Source organism: Entelurus aequoreus, linkage group LG12, assembly GCF_033978785.1.
Source record: "Entelurus aequoreus isolate RoL-2023_Sb linkage group LG12, RoL_Eaeq_v1.1, whole genome shotgun sequence".
Taxonomy (NCBI): domain Eukaryota; kingdom Metazoa; phylum Chordata; class Actinopteri; order Syngnathiformes; family Syngnathidae; genus Entelurus; species Entelurus aequoreus.
The window spans coordinates 22057140-22083938 of record NC_084742.1 but is presented as its reverse complement, the minus strand read 5'-3'; the positions used below and the strand labels follow the sequence as shown (position 1 = coordinate 22083938).

Below are 26799 nucleotides of genomic sequence, written 5' to 3'. Positions count from 1 at the left end.
AAATTTAAAAAAAAAAAATAATTTAAAAAAAAAGAAAAAAATGTTATTTTTTTTTGTCCTTTCCAGCTTCTCAGGCAAATCATATAGTTGATGTAGATGCCCATATCGGCTGTTCAAATTTACTTTACAAAAGAGAAGTGTAGGATACTTCTCTTGTTGCCTTATTTGTACTTGACTTTATTAAATGTATTTGTATTATCATTTGGTGCAGCCGGGCCGGAGCAGGAGGGGATAGAAAGAGAGAAAAAAGAAGACAGAGGGGGAAATTGTGGGGACAAAAGGGGGATTAGACAGACAGACAAAAACAACAACAATAGAGCAACATCAGCAAATACGACATGTACAAATATGATGGTAAAAGTAATAGCAAATAAGCAGTTAGCGAAAATAAAACAATACAGAAATGACAATGAGCATTATTACACTACAAATGGAGCAATACAAATACCAATAGAAATAGCGCTATTGATAATGAACAATACCAATACTTTACCTTTATTATCAACAATACAGTTGTTCAAATGCAACAATACATATACCTGTACGTAATGATAACTTGAGACGAAAGAATGCAGAAAAATGGAGGGGAAGAAAGAGAAGCAACCTACATTAACCTTGTAGATTGTTATAGTAACAATAGGTTAAGCTTTGTCAGTGAGCTCTTTGTTCAGTGGATCAGATGTTTGATGAAGCTCTGTGTCTATCTACCACCACTACTGTTTTCTGTTTATTTGTTACTGACTGTGGCAGGACACCTCTGCCTCTGTTTCACTTTATGTTGCTGGTAAATAATATGGTTGTAGTAGTAGGCTAAAGTTAAATTATTTAGTATGCACTAATTAAAGGGGCAGAGCTTTAAGAGACATATTAGCTTTTATATTTTATAAGATATATTTTTTGTAAGAACCACAATTAATAAATATATTTCAGTGAATAACTTATTGTTCAAATCTGTATATAAATATGTACATAGTGTTGTAATTATATTGTAAAATGAATGGATGGATGGACGTTTAAAACAAAACTGTTATTATTAATTAGTAAGTATACATTTTTTGAGCCTTTTTAGAGAAAATCATATCATTGTAGTACAGTATGCAAATTACTCGATGATGTCATGGTGACCACGCCCATAGCCACGCCCCCACCGCCACAGGTATCTTGGCAGTTTATGGGAAACACTGAAGCTAATTAGCCTTCACCTCAAGCCAGGATTGCGAGCGAGCTGAGCTGCCTTTTATATTTCTAGAAGGTCAACGGGCTCATAGTGATGTTAATAGTAGTTGACTAGGAGGTGTTTATTATAATTTGGGGAGAGTACGCTGCCTTATGCTCACCTGCTGAACACCTATCTGCTCGACGCTTAAGCGCTGACTACATGCGCTCTAAATACGCACTGCTGATTGGCTGTTGCCGCTCTGAATACGCACTGCTGATTGGCTGTTACCGCTTTTTGTGTAACCAATCAGATGGTTGTGTGGGTGGGACAATGCTGGGTGCTGAGACAGAGGCAGAAGAAGCAAAGCAGCTTGTTAAGACTTTAGCTTAGAAACTCGTTCAGTACACCTCCAAACCGAACCAAAACCCCCGTACCGAAACGGTTCGATACAAATCAAATACACGTACCGTTACAACCCTAATATAGATATATGTATGTGTGTGTATTATGTATGTGTGTGTCACAAATGAGTTAAGGTTGCGTGTATTTTCAATGTACGTTCAGGGTTAAGAAGGTTAAAAACAAAACATTGTGCGCGCAGCAGCATTCGTGAGGGTGGGGGAGAGACAAAGAGAGCGAGAGAGTTGTGATAAACGCGCATTGGCCGCACAGGCTCTGCTTTTTATCGATAGATTTAATTTTTTATTATCTATAGCAGGGGTGTCCAAAGTGTGCATTTTTGTAACATTTTCCTTGTTTTATTTGGCAAGTTGAAAGAACATAGCGCCAGTATGCTGTTTTTTTTCAATAAAATACTGGAAAGGATAGAAATGTAGTTTGTCTCTTTTATCCGATTATTAATTGATTAATTGAAGTAACAATCGACAGATTAATCGATTATCAAATTAATCTTTAGTTGCAGCTCTAATATACATACATACATAAATACATATATATATATATATGTATATATATATATATTAGGGCTGCAACTAACAACTAATTTGATAATCGATTAATCTGTTGATTATTACTTTGATTAATCAATTAATAATCGGATACAAGAGACAATCTACATTTTTATCCTTTCCAGTATTTTATTGGGAAAAAAAACAGCATACTGGCACAATACTTATTTTGATTATTGTTTCTCAGCTGTTTGTAAATGTTGCAGTTTATAAATAAAAGGTTCATAAATTTTTTTTTTTTAAAAACACTTTAAAAAAAAAAAAAAAAAAAAAGCCTCTTCACATGCGCATAGCATAGATCCAACAAATCGATGACTAAATGAATCGCCAACTATTTTTATAATAGATTTTAATCGATTAGTTGTTGCAGCCCTAATATATATATATATATATATATATATATATATATATATATATATATATATATATTTATATATATATATATATATATATATATATATATATACACACACATACATATATACACATATATACATACATACATACATATATATACCCAAACACACACACACACACACACACACACACACATACACACAGTTGAACTGAATGACAACTGTACTGTAAACAGTGAGTGGCACTTTTAGTAACCCAGTTAGTCAAGATGGGTATTAACAGCAAAGAAAATAAAGTGTTTAAGTAGCACAGAATTACATAACATAAATAAAATAGAAAAATATTCTTTCTACATAAAATAAATAACATAGCTGTGCAAATAATACAAACTGTATCAAACTCAGATAAAATAAATTTGCAGGCAGGCACTTTGTAATTCCCAGTCGACGATCCCAGTCTACATCCTTCTTTAAGAGCTATAAAAATAAACTTTGATTGATATATATACACACACATAAATACATAAATATACATATATACACACACATACACATACATATATACAGTAGGGATGTAACGGTTAACGGTATAATGATAAACCGCGATAAAATACCAGACTGTTAGTATAACCGTTTACATTTTTAATTACAAAAAAAAATTCATTTATTTATGCATTTTAGGCAACAATGCTTACTTCCTGAATAAATCTATATGTTCGGCTCGCAAAACATGGCGGCAACTTTACGGACTTTGCTTTGAAAATCTTTCCTCCGAGTAAACAGAGCCAATCACTTCGTTTCACTTCATTTCAATCGGTTCTACTTCAGTGGAATCTCGGTGTGCGAGTAAGAGCGCAATGCTGTTGGAGGAGAAAAATATTTGATGCTGCAGTTTCATTTTGAACATGCAACTAGCGTATTTCCGTCAGCTGCTGGGACTGCGTTACCATGCAGCAGGCGATGTCTCGGGAACGTTGCCACAACTTGTATACAAAGTCTTTAGTTTGTTGACTGGGATGCTCACTCGTCCTGTATTTAACTACAAACTTTATCAGTGTTCCAATTAGGGCTGGGCGATATGGCCTTTTATTAATATCTCAATATTTTTAGACCATGTCACTATACACGATATATATCTTGATATTTTGCCTTAGCCTTGAATGAACACTTGATGCATATAATCACAGCAGTAGGATGATTCTATGTGTCTACATTAAAACATTATTGTTCATACTTCATTTATATATGCTTATTTTAAACTTTCATGCAAAGAGGGAAATCACAACTAAGTCAATTTACCAAAACTGTATTTATTAAACAGTTATTAAAGGCCTACTGAAACCTACTACTACCGACCACGCAGTCTGATAGTTTATATATCAATGATGAAATCTTAACATTGCAACACATGCCAATACGGCCGGGTTAACTTATGAAGTGACTTTTAAAACTTCCCGGGAAATATCCGGCTGAAACGTCGCGGTATGATGACGTATGCGCGTGACGAAGTCAGAGTAACGGAAGTTATGGTACCCGTAGAATCCTATACAAAAAGCTCGGTTTTAATTTCATAATTCCACAGTATTTTGGACATCTTTTGCAATTTGTTTAATGAACAATGAAGGCTGCAAAGAAGACAGTTGTAGGTGGGATCGGTGTATTAGCAGCGGACTACAGCAACACAACCAGGAGGACTTTGTTGGAGCGCCAGCCGCGCTAGCCGCCGACCTCACCTTGACTTCCTACGTCTCCGGGCCGCCAAACGCATCGGGTGAAGTCCTTCGTCCTTCTGCCGATCGCTGGAACGCAGGTGAGCACGGGTGTTGATGAGTAGATGAGGGCTGGCTGGCGTAGGTGGAGAGCTAATGTTTTTAGCATAGCTCTGTGAGGTCCCGTTGCTAAGTTGCTAAGTTAGCTTCAATGGCGTCGTTAGCACAGCATTGTTAACCTTCGCCAGCCTGGAAAGCATTAACCGTGTATTTACATGTCCACGGTTTAATAGTATTGTTGATTTTCTACCTGTCCTTCCAGTCAGAGGTTTATTTTTTTGTTTCTATGCTATCACGTTAGCTCGTAGCTAAAGCATTTCGCCGATGTATTGTCGTGGAGATAAAAGGCACTGAATGTCCATTTTGCATTCGACTCTCATTTTCAAGAGGATATAGTATCCGAGGTGGTTTAACATACAAATCCGTGATCCACAATAAAAAAAGGAGAGTGTGGAATCCAATGAGCCAGCTTGTACCTAAGTTACGGTCAGAGCGAAAAAAGATACGTCCATCACTGTCTCTCAAGTCCTTCACTGTAACGTTCCTCATCTACGAATCTTTCATCCTCGCTCAAATTAATGGGGTAATCATCACTTTCTCGGTCCGAATCTCTCTCGCTCCATTGTAAACAATGGGGAATTGTGAGGAATACTAGCTCCTGTGACGTCACGCTACTTCCGGTACAGGCAAGGCTTTTTTTTAATCAGAGAGCAAAAGTTGCGAACTTTATCGTCGATTTTCTCTATTAAATCCTTTCAGCAAAAATATGGCAATATCGCGAAATGATCAGGTATGACACATAGAATGGATCTGCTATTCCCGTTTGAATAAAAAAAAATCATTTCAGTAGGCCTTTAAGCAGTGGCACAAACATTCATGTCATTTCCAAAACAGAAAGTGCAAGATTGTCAGAGACATTTTAAAACAAACTATGAGTTAACTTTTGTGCATGATACACTAAGATGACATATAAAAACAACACTAAATTAAAGTGCACTTTTTGTACAGAACGCCACTACAATAGTTTAAAACTAATAAAGTGCACTTTTGTGCATGATGTCACTAAGATATTTCAATAAGTGTCAAATAAAAATGAGCTTAACTTCACAATTTTGCACTTTCTGTTTTGAAATTACATGAATGTTTGTGCCACTGCTTAATAAATACAGTTTTGGTAAATTGACTTAGTTGTGATTTCCCTCTCTGCATGAAAGTTTAAAATTAGCATATATTTAGTTTAGTTTAGTTTATTAAGGATCCCCATTAGTCTACACCGCAGTGGAGACTATTCTTCCTGGGGTCCAGGCAAAAAACATCACACAATCACAAAACAAAAGATTAAAATGCAGTACAACATGATCAAATAATAAAATGTTGTAATACAAAAATAGCAACAACAAAGAACCAAAAAAATAATAACTTCGAGTTTACATATTGTTCATACCAAAGATAAAAAGAGCAATATAAAAATAGATGTATATATATTTTTGCAAAAAAATAAATAAAACAAAGAACCAATGGCCTAAAATATATACATTAGTGTACCAAAGACAAACAGTAAGTGACGAAAAAAGTTCCATCCACCATTTTCTACTGCTTGTCCCATAATCAATAAAATAGTCAATAAAAACAGTCATGACATTAGGTACAATCTAGAATAATCTCTTTCCGCAATACTTCTCCTCTTAGTCTATTCTTAAAACCCACTCTGCTGGTGATTGATACCAGATATTGTGGAAGTCGATTCCAGTAAGTGATTGCCCTATACATTACAGTCTTTTTCAAAACATCACTTTTGGGTTTAAGACGGGTGAAAGCACCTCTTAGGGCTAACCTGGTACCATAGTTGTGACTTAATGCGGTATGAACAAGAATGTTTTAATGTAGACACATAGAATCATCATACTGGTGTGATTATATGCATCAAGTGTTAATTCAAGGCTAAGGCAAAATATCGAGATATATATCGTGTATCGTGACATGGCCTAAAAATATTGAGATATTAATAAAAGGCCATATCGCCCAGCCCTAATACACATACACAGAGTACATATACAGTACATATTAGGGGTGTATGGTATATCAGTACGAATAAAGTACCGCGGTACCAATTAATTGAAAACAGTACTATACTGCCTTTGAAAAATACAGGTATTTTTTAAATTCTGCATGATGTTGAGTTGCAGTGACTAAGCTGAGTCGAGGAACATGTTGAATTCACTCACATAGCGCACAAGCAGAAAGAGTGAGAGGAGGAAAACTTCGCAAATAAAATGAAATTTTACTGGTTAGTAAAAAGGGTACTTGAAGTGCAACATTGAGGTATTTGGGCTTCAAAACTATCAATCAAGTTGACGCTTTAAACACGGAAGCGCCACGTTGCAAGCAGTGCTTTAAACCAAAGGTGGCAAGACCACCTGTGCTTCAAATTTAAGTAAACATTGAAATAATAACCCAGGCCTGCACAATAAGTGTAAAGCTAATGTAGTTAACTCCCTCTCCTGCTGAGCACATAGATATGTAGATGCGCACACAGCTGGTTGGCTTGATGCCAAATATTAATTAGTGCCGTCCAAATCGGCCACGTAGCGCAAATTAATGCAAGTGAAATGACTGAATTTTGTAACAAATTGCTATAATTTGTGTTTTATCTTTAACAATGCGTGTTTGACATGTTACATGTCCTATCGGAGTACTTTTAGCTATAGTATATATTTTAGTATTTACTAATAATTGTATTAGTCTTAAAACACAGACAAAAATAATCATGAAACATTTAATACATGACAATAAAGCTTTCTATTCTAACCTAATCCTAGATTATGGCAGGCTACATGTAATATATAAAATTGCAAATTGTTCTTTTGAGTGCAACAAGAAAAGCATGAGTTATGTCTTAATTTTAACTTTAATCTTCTAAAATAGTTCTTTGAGTGCAATAAGAACCATACATATGTTTAATGTATTGTGAGATTTGCACACACACACACACACACACACACACACACGCACGCACACGCACACGCACACACACACACACAAATGTATCATATATGTATATATTGGTATATGTACACATTTACAGTATATGTATAGGCTATATGTGTGTGTATGTCTATATATTGCTGCTGTACATGCAGTTGGCATTCGGACACATTTTTTTAAGCTTAGTGTGGCCCCCCGAGTCAAAGTTTGGACACCACTGCTTTAGCCCAGGGGTCATATTCGGCCCATCAGAGGATTTTAATTCCAGCATGTACTTCTTCAAACAGGAAGAATTAGAAAAACATCTTAATAGAAGACTGTCACACCTTTAAAGTAGATTAAATTTGATATGTAGTGTTCGAAAACATACGAGCATCACACTACTCTGGAGCGTGAAACTGTTTGGTGACTAACTAGCACAGCCGCACCTCAAGGCAATGGCGAGATCAGCGTGCACTGATGTGACTGAGCCCTTTAAAGCGAGGAGGCACGAATCCTTACTATACTGACTCCTCCGAGGATTCAATCAGCCAAGCGGGTGTGCGTGACAAGCCGTCGAGCGAAGGAAGCTCCGTGACGTGTCCTTGAAAAACTAAAAGCCCACGAGTTCAAAATATCCAGAAAAAGAGTGTGGATGACAGATGGGACACCCAAGGCCAAGTCAGATGCAAAAGCATGCTAGCAGAGCTAAAGATGCTCTCATACCACTGCCGCACACTCAAACAAAAACAGCTGCAAAGTCAATGACACCGATACAGTATATAACAGGAAATTGGGCGGAAGTCTCAGAAGAAACAAAGGTGCAGTAGTGGCAGGCTCTGCAGATGGAGTCATATGTTCAAAAGCATGGATGTGAGAACTCTAGATTAATAATATATGAAAAGTATGAACAAAGTGTTTGACAAAAATTCCCGACACAAACAGCGATCCTGCACAGTCACACGGACAACAGGTGAAAAGTTAAAGACACAGATTCCTCCCTGCTTGGCACTCAGCATCAAGGGTTGGAATTGGGGGTTAAATCACCCAAAAATGATTCCCGAGCGCGGCCACCGCTACTGCTCCCCTAGCCTCCCAGGTGGTGGAACAAGGGGATGGGTCAAATGCAGAGAGTAATTTCACCACACCTAGTGTGTGTGTGACTATCAGTGGTATTTTAACTTTAGATATAGTACATGACAGTAGGGATGATGTTTGATAAGGAATTATCGAGTTCGAGCCTATTATCGAATCCTCATATCGAACCAATTCCTTATCGATTCTCTTATCGAGTCCAGATAGGTTGTTGGAAAAAAACACAATTTTTTCCAAATGAAAATAGTTTTAAAAAAAAAACAATCTTTAAGCAGAATAAAACAAAATCGGAAAAATCTGATCAATTCTCATCATTACTTGTCAGTCAATTGTAAAGCTACAGATAATATTGAGATACAACAAAGAATACTACACTCTGCTATTGACACGTGTACAAGAGCTATACTGAGAGTTCAAGGACAGCTACATTGTCGCATTCTGGTAATGACTCTAAGGCTGAAACGACGCGTCGACGTAGTCGACGTCATCGGTTACGTAAATACGTCGACGCCGTTTTTGTGCGTCGACGCGTCGCATATTTACGTCACGCTACCGTCATGGCGAAGCGCAAAGCAGACGATCAAAGCAGACGATGCGAGCGGTGCGAGCAAGGGGGAAAAATCACGCCAAAAGTCGTCAAAAGTGTGAAAGTATTTCAATACACAGCCTAATAATGTTGTTGTATGCACACTGTGTCGAGCCTATAAATGGCCTATAATAGCGGCACAACGGCTATGAACGAACATTTGAAATCGTCCGCGTGAGCATACATTGTCATCATTACACAAAAACATGAATGTGTCATTTGTATCTGCTAGGGGTGTAACGGTACGTGTTTTGTATTGAACCGTTTCGGTACGGGGCTTTCGGTTCGGTACGGGGGTGTACCGAACGAGTTTCTAAGCTAAAGCTAACTTTAGCTGCTAAAGTCTTAACAAGCTGCTTTGCTCATTCTGCCTCTGTCTCAGCACGCAGCATTGTCCCACCCACACAACCATCTGATTGGTACACACGAAGCATTATCAGCCAATCAGCAGTGCGTATTCAGAGCATTACCAGCCAATCAGCAGTGCGTATTCAGAGTGCATGTAGTCAGCGCTTCAGCGTGGAGCAGATAGGTGTTTAGCAGGTGAGCATCAGGCAGCGGACTCTCCCCAAATGATAATAAACACCTCCCAGTCAACTACTAGTAACATCACTATGAGCCCGTTGACCTTCTAGAAACTTCAACTGCAGCTCAGCTCACTCGCAGTCCTGGCTTGAGGTGAAGGCTAATTAGCTCTCAGTTCCAGCCACATCGACCCCTTCTGAGCGCCTATTTTCAGCTGCTGGGAATATTGTAAACAAGAAAAGAAGCAGAGCATGTAGACATGCTAACCTTTCTTCATTACAACTGTTAGTCACTCACTGGAATGAGTAGAATTGGTTATTGTGTACTGTGTTGGACTGGATGTTTATTTTGCACATTTTAAAAGCAATACTTAATGTTTACAGTGCTCCAGAATATTTAGATTGGCACTTTTTTGTATTGAATGTTTATCTTTATTTTTGCACATTTTAGCAAATAAGCAATACTTTCACTTTTGTTGAAATGTTTACACTGTTACAGAATATTTCGTTTTACACTTTTTTGTATTGGATGTTTATCTTTATTTTTGCACATTTTAAAGCAAAATAAGCAATACTTTTACTTTTGAAATGCTTATACTATTGCAGAATATTAAGATTTGCACTGGATGTTGACTTTTATATTTGCACATTAAAAAGCAAATAAGGTACTTTTAATTTTGTTAAAGGTTAAAAGTTTTAAATGTTTACATTGTTACAGAATATTTAGTCATGTTGTTGTCAATGTTGACTAAGTGGCCATACTTCTTTTTTTTGTAAATAAAAGCCATGCCTTTTGAAAAAACTGGCCTACATTTATTTTTTCATCTTCATTTTGAATAAAAAAATAATCGGTAAAAGGAAAAATGATCTATAGATTAATCGAAAAATAATCTATAGATTAACGATTAATCGAAAAAATAATCTATAGATTAATCAATAGAAAAATAATCGTTAGCTGCAGCCTTAAATGACTCACACATGACCAACCTCCTCCACCCACCCTACAGATAATTGAAAGACAGCAATGATCTAATGACCGCATCAGGGCAAGGAGGACAACAACAAAAAAATCAGAAGCCTCTCAGTGACACACATTGCCGCACTAAGTGGCCTTGGTGCATTCAGTCGCTGTCCTGCATTTGTTGGCAGCCTTTATTTAGAAGAGTGTAGGCTCAATAATATATACTGTAAAGACAACTACTCTTAGCTTCGAAGAGCAAAATTGGCCAACAAAACAAGTATCTATCGCAAACAAGACTAAGAAAAAAATATACTCAATGTAAACATTTAAAATGTACCCCTCTTCTGATTATAATCCCATTTGCTATCAAACCAGACAGGTAATAACCATGGAAAACATTTAAACAATGTAAAAATGTTAAACACATTTAAAACTAAAACTTAATCTCTTTAAATTAAAGGGGCTGCATTTACACAGATGCCGAGAGGAGGGCAACTTTTCAATGTATTTTACACAGTATATACTGTTTCTTTTTTCTACGGTATGAAAATAATGGCAGTATTTTAGTGTGAGGGGCGGGCGCCTGTGAGTGGGGCTTATAACAAATTTACCCGGATGTAAATTTTTGCCTTTGTAACCCATATTGAAATTGTTCTATTTATATACAAATAATATATTGTGATCATATATGAAACCCATTTTGGAATGGCTCAATTTATTTACAAATATATTGTGATTTACTGTGGTATGCTGAAGGCTGCAATATACTGTATATCGCAATATAGATTTTAGAACATATAACCCAGGGGTCACCAACGCGGTGCCCGCGGGCACCAGGTCGCCCGTAAGGACCAGATGAGTCGCCCGCGGGCCTGTTCTAAAAAATTTTTTTTTTTTTTTAAATTAAAAAAAAATAATAATAATTTTTTAAATCTACATAGAAAAAACACAAGATACACTTTCAATCAGTGCATCAACCCAAACAACCTCCCCCATGCACACTCATCCACACCCACTCACACAAAAGGGTTATTTATTTCCAATATTCTGGTTCCCACAACATAGACAACACATCTGCAAGGGACACAGTCCCTGAAGCACACATGATTGTATAGGCTGCTGGTCCACTAAAATTTTCATTAATGACTATTTTTTATGTAATTATTTTTATATTGTTTTACTTTCTTTTTTATCCAAGAAAATGTTTTTTATTTATTTATCTTATTTTATTTTATTTTTTAAAAAAGGGCCTTATCTTCAACAGACCAGGTTGTCAATGAAATTAGATTTGTTTAAAGGGTTTTTTAAACCAGGCCCAGTCCAGATAATGTCCAAGTCGGACTCAGCAACACACACCTTCATTCATGTACACAGAAAAAAATTAGGGAACACAACAGATTGCATATAATTTATAAACAAAATTACATTTTCAAAATAAGCATTTATGTACAGTCCAGATTATGTCCAGGTCACTCAAATTAGGGAACACAACAACAGATATCATATAATCTATAAACATAATTATACTTTCAAAATAAGCCTTTGAGGACTTCTCATCTTTTTTTTAATGTTTTTTGGCATCATTATCGTTTTCAACCATGTAACTTTCTAAAGTTAGAAAATACTGAATAAATGTTTTAAAGAAAGTAATACTAAGTGAATATCTGTTTTTGGCCTTAAAAATAAACATTTTACAGAGTACTATGATTAAATTGACTAAATCATGATTGTCAATGAACTCTCCTAAAATAACAGAAACCACATTAAGCTTCATAAACAAACCAATCCTTAAACACATTTTTTCAACTTCCACCCAAAACAAAGACACAATATGACAATACCAAAACAAATGCAGGGTGGATTCAGGCTCCTGACAACAAAATCGGCAATCATGTGGCTCTGTCATATTCCATAATTTTAACATTTTCCCTGTGGGTAAGAAGTTATAAATAATTTTAATTTGAAAATAACGATTTTGCACATCGATAGTGGTTTTATAGATTAGTTTGAATATGGCATCCCATGGCAACGGGCAGTCAAAAAAGTCCTCCCATTTTCCATTTGTGTTGTATGAGGCAGCCTTCAAAGATTTCTTTATTAAATAAAAATTATATATTTTTCTATTTATTTTAGTTCCTTTTTGCCAACTAGAATTTCTTATTAGAGGTTTACAAACTAATAATTTAGTAGTTCCATCATTAATTATTTGTTTCCATCTTTTCCCAATTACTCCAGTTAGTTGATAAAATGAAAAGCTTGAGCAAGCATCATCATACATAGCTCTAAATTCATCATACAATTTATTTTGATACAGTACATGTTTTTTGTCCAACAGGACATTTGTGTACCACTCAATGTTTAAATACATCTTTGGAACAATTGATGCTTTTAAAGACAGACACATAGCTTCAAGGTTGAGAAGTTTCAGGCCCTTTGTACAAAACCTTTCTTTTAATCTTTTCTGGTTTGCCGTTCCAGACAAAATCGAAGACCCTCCGCTCATAAATCTTAAAAAAGTTTTGTGATGGAGCTGGTAATGACAAAAACAAATAAATAAATTGAGGAATAATTAACGAGTTGGCAATAGACATTTTACCATACAAGGTTAGGGATTTCCCTTTCCATAATTGCATAATTTTGTCCAGCTTTCTTAGTCGATTATCATAATTTACTGAGCCTAGATCTTCCAGATTTTCTGGGACAACAACACCAAGTATGTTAACTGGTCCATCTGTCCACAAAACAAGCACTTTGCATTCCATTCGAAAGGACGTTCCCTTTAGATTTCCGATCCTTAACATTTTACATTTATCATAATTAAGCTTAAGGCCAGATTGCTGTGAAAATATGTCCAAAAGATTAAGAAGGTTCCGCAAACAATGAGGAAAAATCTTATCTTTGTGAATCAGCCTTTTCTGACATGAACTTGATCAAGAACAAACACAGAACACGCCTCACTGATGCACATCTGCAAGACTCACTCAGAGTTGCAGTGTCAAGTTACACACCAGAGTACAACACACTAGTTAACAGCATGCAATGCCAGGCTTCCCACTAACTGACAAAGAAACAGATAACAGATTTGGTGTCCAGTTCAAAGTGTGACATGATTTAAAAATTTGAGAGTTTACTTTTGTATTTTACATGAGTTATTATTTGTACAAACATGGTGCAAAGTAATTCATGATTTGTTAAAAAATGTTAGTGGCTAGCTAGTTAAAATGGGATATTGTGATTTCACAAGACTGTCTTAGAAGTGATCATTTGAAAATGTTCAATTTGAAAAATGTGCACTTAGAGAAATTATAAAAATAAAGTGTTGCATATTGATATTTATCTGTTTCTATATATATTTATTGTGAGAAATCATTAAGATGATCAGTGTTTCCACAAAGATAAATATCATTAATTATTAATAATAACAGAGTTAAAGGTAAATTGAGCAAATTGGCTACTTCTGGCAATTTATTTAAGTGTGTATCTAACTGGTAGCCCTTCGCATTAATCAGTACCCAAGAAGTAGCCCTTGGTTTCAAAAAGGTTGGTGACCCCTGATATAACCCATCCCTACTGGCACATTGGAAGTGAATAAAGTCACTCACAAAATGATTACCATTAAGAAAAATAATAATGGATTAAATGTATATAGGGTTATTTCTGGTGACTCAAAGCACGTGACACTGAGAACCCATAATTCATTCAGTCCACATTCACACTTGGTGGTTGGTAAGCTAAATGTGTAGCCACAGCTGCCCTAGGCGAGGCTGACATTCATTTATTGTTAACCTAGAGTAGGGGTGTCCAAAGTGCGGCCCGGGGGCCGGTTTCGGCCTGCCGCTTGTTTGCTAATGGCCCTTGGGTAGGTTGTAGAAATTGAATGAGTTTATTATTTAGACTACCACCCTCCCCCCACCACATCCCACGTCCCCGGATTGTAATTAATCAAATGTAAATAATCAAATGTATATACTTGTTCTTATGCTTTCTGAGCTCACTATGTTTACCGCTCGCTGTACCTATCCTACGAAGTAAGACCTACACTGTTTCAATGTATATTTCTCAGATGATATAATTGTTGATGACTGTAGTGCTGATATCAACCAAACCTAAACCCCCCCGCCCCAACTCCCTCCACATCCCACCCCCCGGATTGTAAATAATGTAAATAATTCAATGTACATACTCTGATGATTAACTTGTGTGATGACTGTGTTATGCTGATAGTATATATTTATACCATGAATTGATCAACGTGGACCCCGACTTAAACAAGTTGAAAAACTTATTCGGGTGTTACCATTTAGTGGTCAATTGTACGGAATATGTACTGTGCAACCTACTAATAAAAGTCTCAATCAATCAATCAATATTACCGAGACGTTATTAGTAATGTTGTCAAACAATACACTTTTAAAGTCAGATTAATCACACTTCGGAAATTGGATTAATCATGATTAATCACAACTAACTAGCTTGCATGATTTCATTTAACTTCAAAATTTTAATTCAATTAAAAAGGCCTAAATAATTGGTTACAAATGTAATTTCATTGTTAAGAGTCCGTTTACGGTAAAGGAGCAAAATAAACTGACTAATCTGCGTCTTTACATGATTAATGCAATATTTTTGGTGATTGATGGCGTTAATTTTGACAGCCCTCGTTGTTAGATGACACTTATTTTCTTTGTCACCTACAACACAAAGCTAACAGGGATGTTTTGTTCAGCTAGCTGAGCATATATTGACATACACTGGTTGGCTTTTAGCATCTTTAGCGAACAAAATGTGTCAAAAATGGCCCCCGCATCCTTCCGTTTTACTGAATGCGGCCCTTGCCGGTTAAAGTTTGGACACCCCTGACCTAGAGTAACTGCTTAATAACTATCCAAGCCACAAAGTGCTAACTTCACCTTAACTGTCACAAAATTAGGCACAAAAACACTAGCAAACTTTAACACTAATGGTAAATAGGTTATACTTGTGTAGCGCTCTTCTACCTTCAACTACTCAAAGCACTTTGGCCCCATTTCCACATTCATCCATTCATACACACGTTCACAACATTGACGGCGGGAGCTGCCATGGAAGGCCCTAACCACGACCCATCAAGAGCAAGGGTGAAGTGTCCTGCTCAAGGACACAACGGACATGACTAGGATGGTGAAAGCCAGGGATCGAACCAGGAACCCTCAGGTCGCTGGCACGGACGCTCCACCAACCGAGCCACACAGTCCCCACTAATAGATAGGGCTGGGCAATTAATTGGGGGGAAAAAATTTAATCCCGACATTTAGAGCGTATAACTGACGTGACAATGCTGTGTCTGTTATTTCTCGACTAATACACAATCCCCTTAAACTACACTACTGGTTGTGTAGTTACATGACAGTAAGACAGTTGTGGCATCACGTAAATGCTGCCAGAAAAATAAAGAATGGGATAATCATGCATTAGGGGATGTAGGAGTAGGGATGGTAGAGTACAATATACTAAAAATCACATATGAAGCACATACTGTAGATATTTTCTACCAAACATTTAAAACAGATTTGTAAAAATAAAGTAATTATAATCTAAAAGGAACTGAGATGTAGTTTTAAACAATGACAATGGAACCACGCATTTCAAAGGACCAAACTTAACTGTGGAAACAAAATGTAAAACTGTCTATTTAAATAAATGTGAAAATCATGATGAAAAGATATGATTTTAAATACAATTATGTTTTATTTATTTTGTTGCATGTCGTGAAGTGTAGCATTCTAAATTGAAGAAAAAAAACGTAATTTGTGTGAGTAGGAGGCAGATGTTAAAATGATACTTCCTGCTCCTTTCCAATTCATAATTTACTTTAATGTTATGTTGACTGTTTGCTTTAATGATAAAAATAAAAAAATAAAAAGGAGAAATAGAAATGTAACGATAAACGGTAATAATGATAACTGCGGTATAACTCACGACAATTAGTATTACTGTTTTAAATGCAAATGATGGAAAACCATGATGATTAACTGAACTTTGATAAACTAACAGATTGACTGGCACCAGCTCGCTAACCTAACTGCTAACACGAAAATAAGACATATTTCCCCATTAAGAAACAACATACCCTAATATAAACTTAGATTTAAAAAAGTTACAGTACACACACACACACAACAGATGCCAGATATATTAGATTGTATTTGTTGCGCACTTTTCATGTAAATAAATTATAAAGTGCCAAAGTACAAACCAATATTTAAAATAAAAAAGCTTGTCATTACAACAGATAATACTTATCCTAAAACATTATCAAGTGAAGCATAAGAAACAACACAGAAAATAGTGTGTTTATTTACAGTGCGTCTATTTTAGTTATTGTTTAAAAAAAAAAAACTTGGGTCAAAAGATTGAATTGTGTGTATAAGTACTTGAGCACATTCAACAATACTGCTATAATGATTATTAATATAAGGGTCACAATAACTGTGATATGAAATTTTTATATTATTACATTCCTATGATGGAGTAACTGAAATCGAGGTAGATGGTTAAATTAATCATGATTTTGATATTTACCACAATCGCCGCCCCATCAATGAAATATACTACTGCACAATCAAACCCTCTATAGTGATCACTCAAAGGAAACTTCAAAAGTGGCCACTATATAAAGGATAGGAGCAACATAATCCAACGGGGAAGCACAAGGGATGAGATGTTCTTAATGGCGATGCGTGGTTGAGACAGCAAGGGAGAGTGCGCATTGGTGCAGGACAATATAAATATGCACGCCAACCTAAGTGTAATATGTTGGCCACTGCCCGCACTATATGTGAACGTCCGTAAGAAGTTTACATAGACCACAAGAGAGTGTCATCGATAATTTCTGGTATTAATGGTTAAACTTTAATATTATGGAAGAAAGCAATTCATATAGAAAGTTTATCCTAAAAAGAGTAAACAAATGACAAGTTTGACTACATCTACCAACTCATCATTGCAGCAAATTTTGACAAGTGGCCGCTCTGTGTAGTAAAAAAATAAATAAAGTAAGTGGTCACATTAGACAGGTAACCATTAGACAAGGTTTACAGCCCTACTTTTACCTAAGGGGGATAACTGTAGTGCTATTGGTAGCTTTGTCAGTATGTACAACTCTGCATCAATACAACTCAAATTTCTACCCAACACTACAATACTGGAAAAGGCTGCTAAAATTACCAAATTACCAAATTAAACAAAATAACCATTCATTAATTATAGGTAGTAATGAATATAATCCAATTTAAACTACAATTCTAGATCAATCGGGTTGCTTGGCTAAACAGAAACATCTGCATTTGTGACAAGAAAATACAGCAAACACACATTCAACTCCATGTTTATTTTAAAACACCAGGACAATTTTGTTGAACTAAATTAATTTAACATACTTGTGCAACTGATGTGAATTAATTATATTTAACAAAATAAAAAAAAAATCTAAAAATTAGCGAGAACATTACATTTCTACAAATAAGCCATAATGTACACACCACTCTTTAAATACACCTAAATTGCGCACATAAATATGAATATTAACATACATGAATGCCTAGTTGGTCAACTTGCAAAAACATGTAGGAAAAAAGCACAAAAAAAAAAAAGTCTACATAAAACATACATTCAATCGTAATATTTATGGTGTGTTTACAGACAGCAATACTGAACGTCAATTGAACGAATGTGGGGACTGTAGTTAGCTTAATGAGCAACATCTGTTTCACACCAAACAACCAATCAGTGACAAAAATGCATTGAAAGAGCAAACATTTTTATACACAGCAGAGCTTTTATTTGCAAACACCAGCGCAGTTTAGTGGAATTGAATATGATTCAAATGTTGCATAACACTGGCACAATGCAAGTGATTTTTTTTTTTTCACCCACAATTGATTTAAAATAAAACTGCAAAAAAACTAAACTATTGAAGTGTCAAGCCCCAGAGTACACCACACTTTCTAAATGCCAATACATTGTGCACATGTTCTATTACAACTGTGTATTAACAAAAGCTAGCCAACAATAAAAAGTTAAAGTACCAATGATTGTCACACACACACTAGGTGAGGTGAAATTAACCCCTGCATTTGACCCATCCCCTTGTTCAACCCCTGGGAGGTGAGGGGAGCAGTGAGCAACAGCGGTGGCCGCGCCCGGGAATCATTTTGGTGATTTTAACCCCCCCAATTCCAACCCTTGATGCGGAGTGCCAAGCAGGGAGGTAATGGGTCCCATTTTTATAGTCTTTGGTACGACTTGGCCGGGGTTTGAACTCACGACCTACAAGGCCACTGAGCAGGTGTAATATAGAAAAATAATACTAAGACGACCAGATATACACATTCAACACGGTTTGTTAAAAGAGTAATACCTTGAAAACAACTTCGAAGGGTGATTCCAGTTAATTAACTAACGAGCAACATCGGTGTCGTACAGAAGTATGCATGAACACAGTAACTTAAACAACTGGACACGCAACACCTCAAAGCATTTATTTGCAAACTAGCACCATTTACAAGTTAAAGCCTCGTGTGTGCTCCTTGCGCATGCGCTGTTGTGGACACTAGCCAAAATGATCGTCAGCAGAGTTGTGTTTCAAACCTCCACGAAGACGTGCCGCGCTCATGTTTTACATACAAGCAAACATAGGTTGGATGGAATACATATTTAGTGGATTAATTAAGACAGTGGTTACAGAAATTGCAGCCCACCTTTCCAAGCTAGCAAGTGGCATGTGGAAGTGAAGCGAACTGTTGGGTGTAGCCTCACTCCGCCGTGTTTTATCCTTTTTAAAAATCAATTAGACATTACACTTAATGGCGTCTTACCTTTTGAGGTGTTTAAGCAGGTGGTTTAGAGTCTGCTCACGTCAAACTTCTTCGTAAATTAAAGGGGGGTGGTTTAGGGGGGCGTCGGCGTGGTCGCAGGCGAGCTCATGTAAACTAATCAGAGCTCTCTGCCTATCAGAGAGCGCGCTGCGGCTAATCCAGGAAATGAATTAATTATCCGATTGGCTGCAGGTGTCGTCAATGAACGCAATGGGCTCAATATGGCGACATGAAGCTACCATACAACACTATTTTCTAGGATTTAATGCGCCAAGTTGATACATATTAATGTATCATTGAAATGAGACAGGCAGGGCAATGTACAAAATCATATACTTTGGTAAAAGCGACAGAGGGCATCACAAGAAGACACAAAAACGCAACACTAGAAGAGAATACGAAACCTAACATTTCACTGGAATATATTAAAAGCACAGCATTATATTCTGATAATATTCTCTAAAATGTAATGCAATCACCCAAAACGCTTGCAATGTTTGCAAACTACACACAACATGCAAATAATTTGGAAAAGAGTCCACTCAACTTGAAGCAATACAATCACGTCGGGGGGAACGTGAACGCCTCGTTGCATGCACCATCATCAACTTCACTAGCGACAACGTGACAAATGTTTAAAAACGAACAAAACAAAAACATCTTACCGTTCTTTTTAATTCAACTCCTTAGATCTTGCAATGGAAATAAGTCAAATGATCTGTTTTTTTGGTCAACATAAAACGCAAAACGATAGAAAATGAGAAGGAACTGAAATATTTATTAAATCAAACAACACACAATTCCTTTCAGCATGGAACAAAAGAAGGAGAAAGGGCTAGGAGTAAAGGGGAGATAAGGGTACAAGGTGGGGACAACAGAATTTTTTTTTTTTTTAAAAAGGAACCAAATAATGTATAATTAAAAAAAAAAAAGGAAGACGCCCTCGGTTGTTGTGCCTGTCTCGCGCTTTACAGGCGGGCCACAAAAACAGGCGACATCACTGAGTGCAAAGCGGAAAAGAAAAGCGGCGCACTGAAGGAGCCTTCGTTTTTAAAAAGGAAAATAGTTCCAGCCGGCGAATATAAACGGAGCCGAATCACAGCCTCTTTCTGTCTCCTTGCAGCCATAACGCGGATGTATACAACAAAGGCGCTCCAGAAGACGACCCCTCACGCCACAGCCCTTCAAGCAATAATTGAGTCCCGCCCATGTGTTTGCAAACGCCTCTTTTTTTTACAAACGGGGATTTTTTTAAAGTATATATAATTTTTTTTTTTAGAAGAGCAGTGTGTTGTAACACAAATGAAAGGAGAGGGGATTTAGTCATAAAAAGGAGTGCTGCCACAAAACATTTCAGTAATGCTCACCAATACTTCAGCAAAGATGCTCCTTTTTCTGTTTTTGTGTTTTGTTTTTGCAGCACTTATTTAAAAAAAAAAATACTAATCTGTTTAACTGTGCCTTTTGCTTCAATTTGACACATACCTATAAGATTGACTGGGTATTATTTTCCTATATTTAAACACAATGTTACTGTTCAAACTGTGTGTAATGTTACAGTGGCCAAATATATTACATATACGTGTTAAGTAGAACATTTGCCTTGTTTTAAAGAATACTTAGGCCTACTATGCTACTGTATTTTAATTTTGGTCATTACGGTGGGACTTGAGTGTTTTCTGAGGTGGTAGTTGGATGAACAAGTTTGAGAACCACTGACCTCAGTCAAGAAGTCACAATGTGTCAGTTTGCCAATAAACAAAATTAACTGCATGTATTGCTTTTTTGCAACATTTTCTAATTAGTTTAATGATTGTCGCTTTGCATGACCCCACATGAGACATCAGCAAATTGAGCAAGCCCTCAGTTCATAGGGTCAAAGAATGCTTTTTTGCAATATTGAAAAAAAAAAGTAGCATCATGAAAAACGTCATTAACATTTTGAGTAAGTTAAAACAAAACACTTCAATTTGGCTTTCTGTGATATAAAAAAAAAGAGAAAAAAGTGACCTCATGAAGGGGCACTGCCATATAATATACACCACCTTTCAAAAGTTTGGGGTCACATTGAAATGTCCTTATTTTTGAAGGAAAAGCACTGTACTTTTCAATGAAGATAACTTTAAACTAGTCTTAACATTAAAGAAATACACTCTATACCAGGGGTCACCAACCTTTTTGAAACCAAGGGCTACTTCTTGGGTACTGATTAATGCGAAGGGCTACCAGTTAGATACACACTTAAATAAATTGCCAGAAGTAGCCAATTTGCTCAATTTACCTTTAACTCTGTTATTATTAATAATTAATTATATTTATGTTTGTGGAAACACTGATCATCTTAATGATTTCTCACAATAAATATATATAGAAACAGATAATTATCAATATGCAACACTTTATTTTTATATTTTCTCTAAGTGCACATTTTTCAAATTGAACATTTTCAAATGATCACTTCTAAGACAGTCTTGTGAAATCACAATATCCCATTTTAACTAGCTAGCCACTAACATTTTTTAACAAATCATGAATTACTTTGCACCATGTTTGTACAAATAATAACTCATGTAAAATACAAAAGTAAACTCTCAAATTTTTAAATCATGTCACACTTTGAACTGGACACCAAATCTGTTATCTGTTTCTTTGTCAGTTAGTGGGAAGCCTGGCATTGCTTGCTGTTAACTAGTGTGTTGTACTCTGGTGTGTAACTTGACACTGCAACTCTGAGTGAGTCTTGCAGATGTGCATCAGTGAGGCATGTTCTGTGTTTGTTCTTGATCAAGTTCATGTCAGAAAAGGCTAATTCACAAAGATGAGATTTTTCCTCATTGTTTGCGGAACCTTCTTAATCATTTGGACATATTTTCACAGCAATCTGGCCTTAAGCTTAATTATGATAAATGTAAAATGTTAAGGATCGGAAATCTAAAGGGAACGTCCTTTCGAATGGAATGCAAAGTGCCTGTTTTGTGGACAGATGGACCAGTTAACATACTTGGTGTTGTTGTCCCAGAAAATCTGGAAGATCTAGGCTCAGTAAATTATGATAATCGACTAAGAAAGCTGGACAAAATTATGCAATTATGGAAAGGGAAATCCCTAACCTTGTATGGTAAAATGTCTATTGCCAACTCGTTAATTATTCCTCAATTTATTTATTTGTTTTTGTCATTACCAGCTCCATCACAAAACTTTTTTAAGATTTATGAGCGGAGGTTCTTCGATTTTGTCTGGAACGGCAAACCAGAAAAGATTAAAAGAAAGGTTTTGTACAAAGAGTATGAATATGGGGGCCTGAAACTTCTCAACCTTGAAGCTATGTGTCTGTCTTTAAAAGCATCAATTGTTCCAAAGATGTATTTAAACATTGAGTGGTACACAAATGTCCTGTTGGACAAAAAACATGTACTGTATCAAAAGAAATTGTATCCTTTTTTACAAGTGATCCCCTCCCAGAGAGTCTGCTGGGAAAGGAAACAATCCACTCATAGTGGTGTTTTCAATTTTATGTGCCAGAAAAAAGAGACGATATTTTGCAGCAGTTAATATGGATGAACTCTAATATTGTAATAGATGGAAAGCCTTTCTTTTGGAAAAATATGTTTGAAAGAGGAATCATTTTTGTCAATGATATTATCAATGAGAATGGTAAAATTATGAAGTATGATGAATTTAGAGCTATGTATGATGATGCTTGCTCAAGCTTTTCATTTTATCAACTAACTGGAGTAATTGGAAAAAGATGGAAACAAATAATTAATTATGGAACTACTAAATTATTAGTTTGTAAACCTCTAATAAGAAATTCTAGTTGGCAAAAAGGAACTAAAATAAATAGAAAATATATAATTTTTATTTAATAAAGAAATCTTTGAAGGCTGCCTCATACAACACAAATGGAAAATGGGAGGACTTTTTTGACTGCCCGTTGCCATGGGATGCCATATTCAAACTAATCTATAAAACCACTATCGATGTGCAAAATCGTTATTTTCAAATTAAAATTATTTATAACTTCTTACTTACAGGGAAAATGTTAAAATTATGGAATATGACAGAGTCAGATGATTGCCAATTTTGTTGTCAGGAGCCTGAATCCACCCTGCATTTGTTTTGGTATTGTCATATTGTGTCTTTGTTTTGGGTGGAAGTTGAAAAAATGTGTTTAAGGATTGGTTTGTTTATGAAGCTTAATGTGGTTTCTGTTATTTTAGGAGAGTTCATTGACAATCATGATTTAGTCAATTTAATTATAGTACTCGGTAAAATGTTTATTTTTAAGGCCAAAAACAGATATTCACTTAGTATTACTTTCTTTAAAACATTTATTCAGTATTTTCTAACTTTAGAAAGTTACATGGTTGAAAACGATAATGATGCCAAAAAACATTTAAAAAAAGATGAGAAGTCCTCAAAGGCTTATTTTGAAAGTATAATTATGTTTATAGATTATATGATATCTGTTGTTGTGTTCCCTAATTTGAGTGACCTGGACATAATCTGGACTGTACATAAATGCTTATTTTGAAAATGTAATTTTGTTTATAAATTATATGCAATCTGTTGTGTTCCCTAATTTTTTTCTGTGTACATGAATGAAGGTGTGTGTTGCTGAGTCCGACTTGGACATTATCTGGACTGGGCCTGGTTTAAAAAACCCTTTAAACAAATCTTATTTCATTGACAACCTGGTCTGTTGAAGATAAGGCCCTTTTTTAAAAAATAAAATAAAATAAGATACATAAATAAAAAACATTTTCTTGGATAAAAAAGAAAGTAAAACAATATAAAAAAAAATTACATAAAAAATAGTAATTAATGAAAATGTTAGTGGACCAGCAGCCTATACAATCATGTGTGCTTCAGGGACTGTGTCCCTTGCAGATGTGTTGTCTATGTTGTGGGAACCAGAATATTGGTAGCAGAAATAAATAACCCCTTTGTGTGAGTGGGTGTGGATGAGTGTGCATGGGGGAGGTTGTTTGGGTTGATGCACTGATTGAAAGTGTATCTTGTGTTTTTTCTATGTAGATTTAATGAAATTAAAAAAAAAAAAAAATTTTTTTTTTTTTAGAACAGGCCCGCGGGCGACTCATCTGGTCCTTACGGGCGACCTGGTGCCCGCGGGCACCGCGTTGGTGACCCCTGCTCTATACATTGCTTATGTGGTAAATGACTATTCTAGCTGCAAATGTCTGGTTTTTGGTGCAATATCTACATAGGTGTATAGAGGCCCATTTCCAGCAACTATCACTCCAGTGTTCTAATGGTACAATGTGTTTGCTCATTGGCTCAGAAGGCTAATTGATGATTAGAAAACCCTTGTGCAATCATGTTCACACATCTGAAAACAGTTTAGCTCGTTACAGAAGCTACAAAACTGACCTTCCTTTGAGCAGATTGAGTTTCTGGAGCATCACATTTGTGGGGTCAATTAAACGCTCAAAATGGACAGAAAAAGAGAACTTTCACCTGAAACTCGACAGTCTATTCTTGTTCTTAGAAATGAAGGCTATTCCACAAAATTGTTTGGGTGACCCCAAACTTTTGAACGGTAGTGTACATAAGTCTCAAAAGTGGGAAATGTAGGATAGGTTGCCTTTTAATGACAGCCCTCCTTTTAAGTCCCAATGCTGTGGCTTTAGGAGGCAAATACGTAATTCATGCTCACAAATATCAATTAGATCATTAAAATTTAGATAGCACAGAAAATGTTTGTTTTGGTAAAACATTTTTAAAGACAGATGGATAAAAATGAGGGATGCTGACTAATCATTTTTGACTTGCTAATTATTGTTGGAAAATAGACAATAAACAGCTTACCTTCTTAATAGACTCCTCAAAACCACAATTTTAAGTGCACTAAAGAGACAACAAAGTACATGTCAAAATGGACATATATGACCTCTCGAGGCAACAGTATACTCATATTTAAAATAGAAATATAACATGTACATAAATGACACTTAAACAGGTGTGGAAAGTGTTGTTTTTGCTGTGCTAACTTACTTTTCCTGGTCTGTTGGATTAGGACTGCCATGTTAGAATTACTATCTAATATGTTTTTTGTATAATATAGTGTCATTGGGAACTTAAGAAAACAATGTTGGTCTTAAAAAAGTGTTAGTTTGTGTTCAAAAGCGTCCAAAGCAAAGCAGCAGAGGAAACATCATGCCAGTGTTCACCTGCTTGGTGGGGCAAGCACTTTTTGAAGTGGGAGGGGCCAGAAGGGTGGGGTCTTAAAGGCACAGGTCTGGAAAAAAAGATGCAAAACATTCTCAAGTCAAAGTATGTGATTCTTTAATAGACACAGTGATAAAAACATTCCCTTTAAGGACTACTTGCCAAACTACCTTATTGTACTACTGCAATTGTTTAAACATGTTGGAAATGAAGGTCCCTAAAAGCAAATAAGTGTGTAGCATCATGTTTAGCGCTACACACACTGTACTATAGCTGGTGGATAGAAGTGCTTGAACAGCATCTGGAATAGAGTTTGTGCTATTTATTTGCTATATCTTGTTTCCTTACACTTATGTATCTTATTAGCAAGTATGTATTCAGTACAGGTTTTCCTAAGCACGTTGCCATAGTCAGGAAGCAGTCTTTGCCATTAAGTTGAGTGTGCAGTCTTGTATTATATTGAGCCCTACAAAGTGTTTATACTCCAAGTATTTGACGTATTACACACAAGCTGTTTGATTGTAATGTGCATCTTAGTTGTAGTTTTCAATACCAAATCTGGAGGTGTTAAAATCGGCATGTTAAATCGATAATGTATATGCTGAATCCAATGTGAATTACCATAGAGAATCTGTGTATTATCTTCGACCCAACTCTCTTGTCTGAGTCACATATTAAGAGTGTTACTAAAACGGCTGTCTTTCATCTCCGCAATATCGCTAAAATTTGTTCCATTTTGTCCACCAGAGATGCTGAGATCATTATTCATGTGTTCGTTACGCCTCGTCTCGATTACTGTATCTCATTGTAGCCCATTGGGTTGAGTTTTTTTCTTGCCCTGAGGTGGGCTCTGAGCTGAGGATGTCGTTGTGGCTTGTGCAGCCCTTTGAGACATTCGTGAATTAGGGCTATATAAATCAACTTTGATTGATTGATTGATCAAGCTAGCACATTTATCTTATGTTGGAATGTCAAATAAGTTATTTTGTATCTCATGTAAGTTACTTTTTCTCTGTATTAAGATTTAAAGGCCTACTGAAACCCACTACTACCTACCACGCGGTCTGATAGTTTATATATCAATGATGAAATCTTAACATTGCAACACATGCCAATACGGCCGGGTTAGATTACTAAAATGCAACTTTAAATTTCCCGCGAAATATCCTGCTTCTAAACATTTGATCGCTTGCCTGTACGTGCGTGCCGCTATGTGCATGTCACGTACGTAACTTTGGGGAAATATATGTGCTGTATGAACTTTGGGGAGGTGAACGATACTTTGGGATGTGGGATTGAGTGTGTTGTGCGGGTGTTTGATTTGTATTGGCGGGTTATATGGACGGGAGGGGGGAGGTGTTTGTTATGCGGGA

The 26799-nt window shown here is 36.1% G+C and overlaps 1 protein-coding gene across 13 annotated transcripts in view; it reads right to left on the bottom strand.

Annotated features, from left to right (window-relative positions):
* The window catches only part of elavl2 (ELAV like neuron-specific RNA binding protein 2), a 161317-nt gene extending 136212 nt beyond the window's left edge, over positions 1–25105 (bottom strand). For 4 of the 13 annotated variants that reach the window (XM_062065218.1, XM_062065207.1, XM_062065209.1 and 1 more), the window contains exon 1: positions 19121–19255. In XM_062065218.1, the coding sequence (XP_061921202.1) occupies positions 19121–19143 (23 nt within the window). In that variant the 5' untranslated portion in view covers positions 19144–19255. Of the gene's footprint in view, positions 1–19120; positions 19402–19902; positions 20291–25066 lie in introns of those variants that run through there. The other 9 variants (XM_062065211.1, XM_062065216.1, XM_062065213.1 and 6 more) reach the window with 9 other exon arrangements.
* Between the last annotated feature and the right edge of the window lie 1694 nt (positions 25106–26799).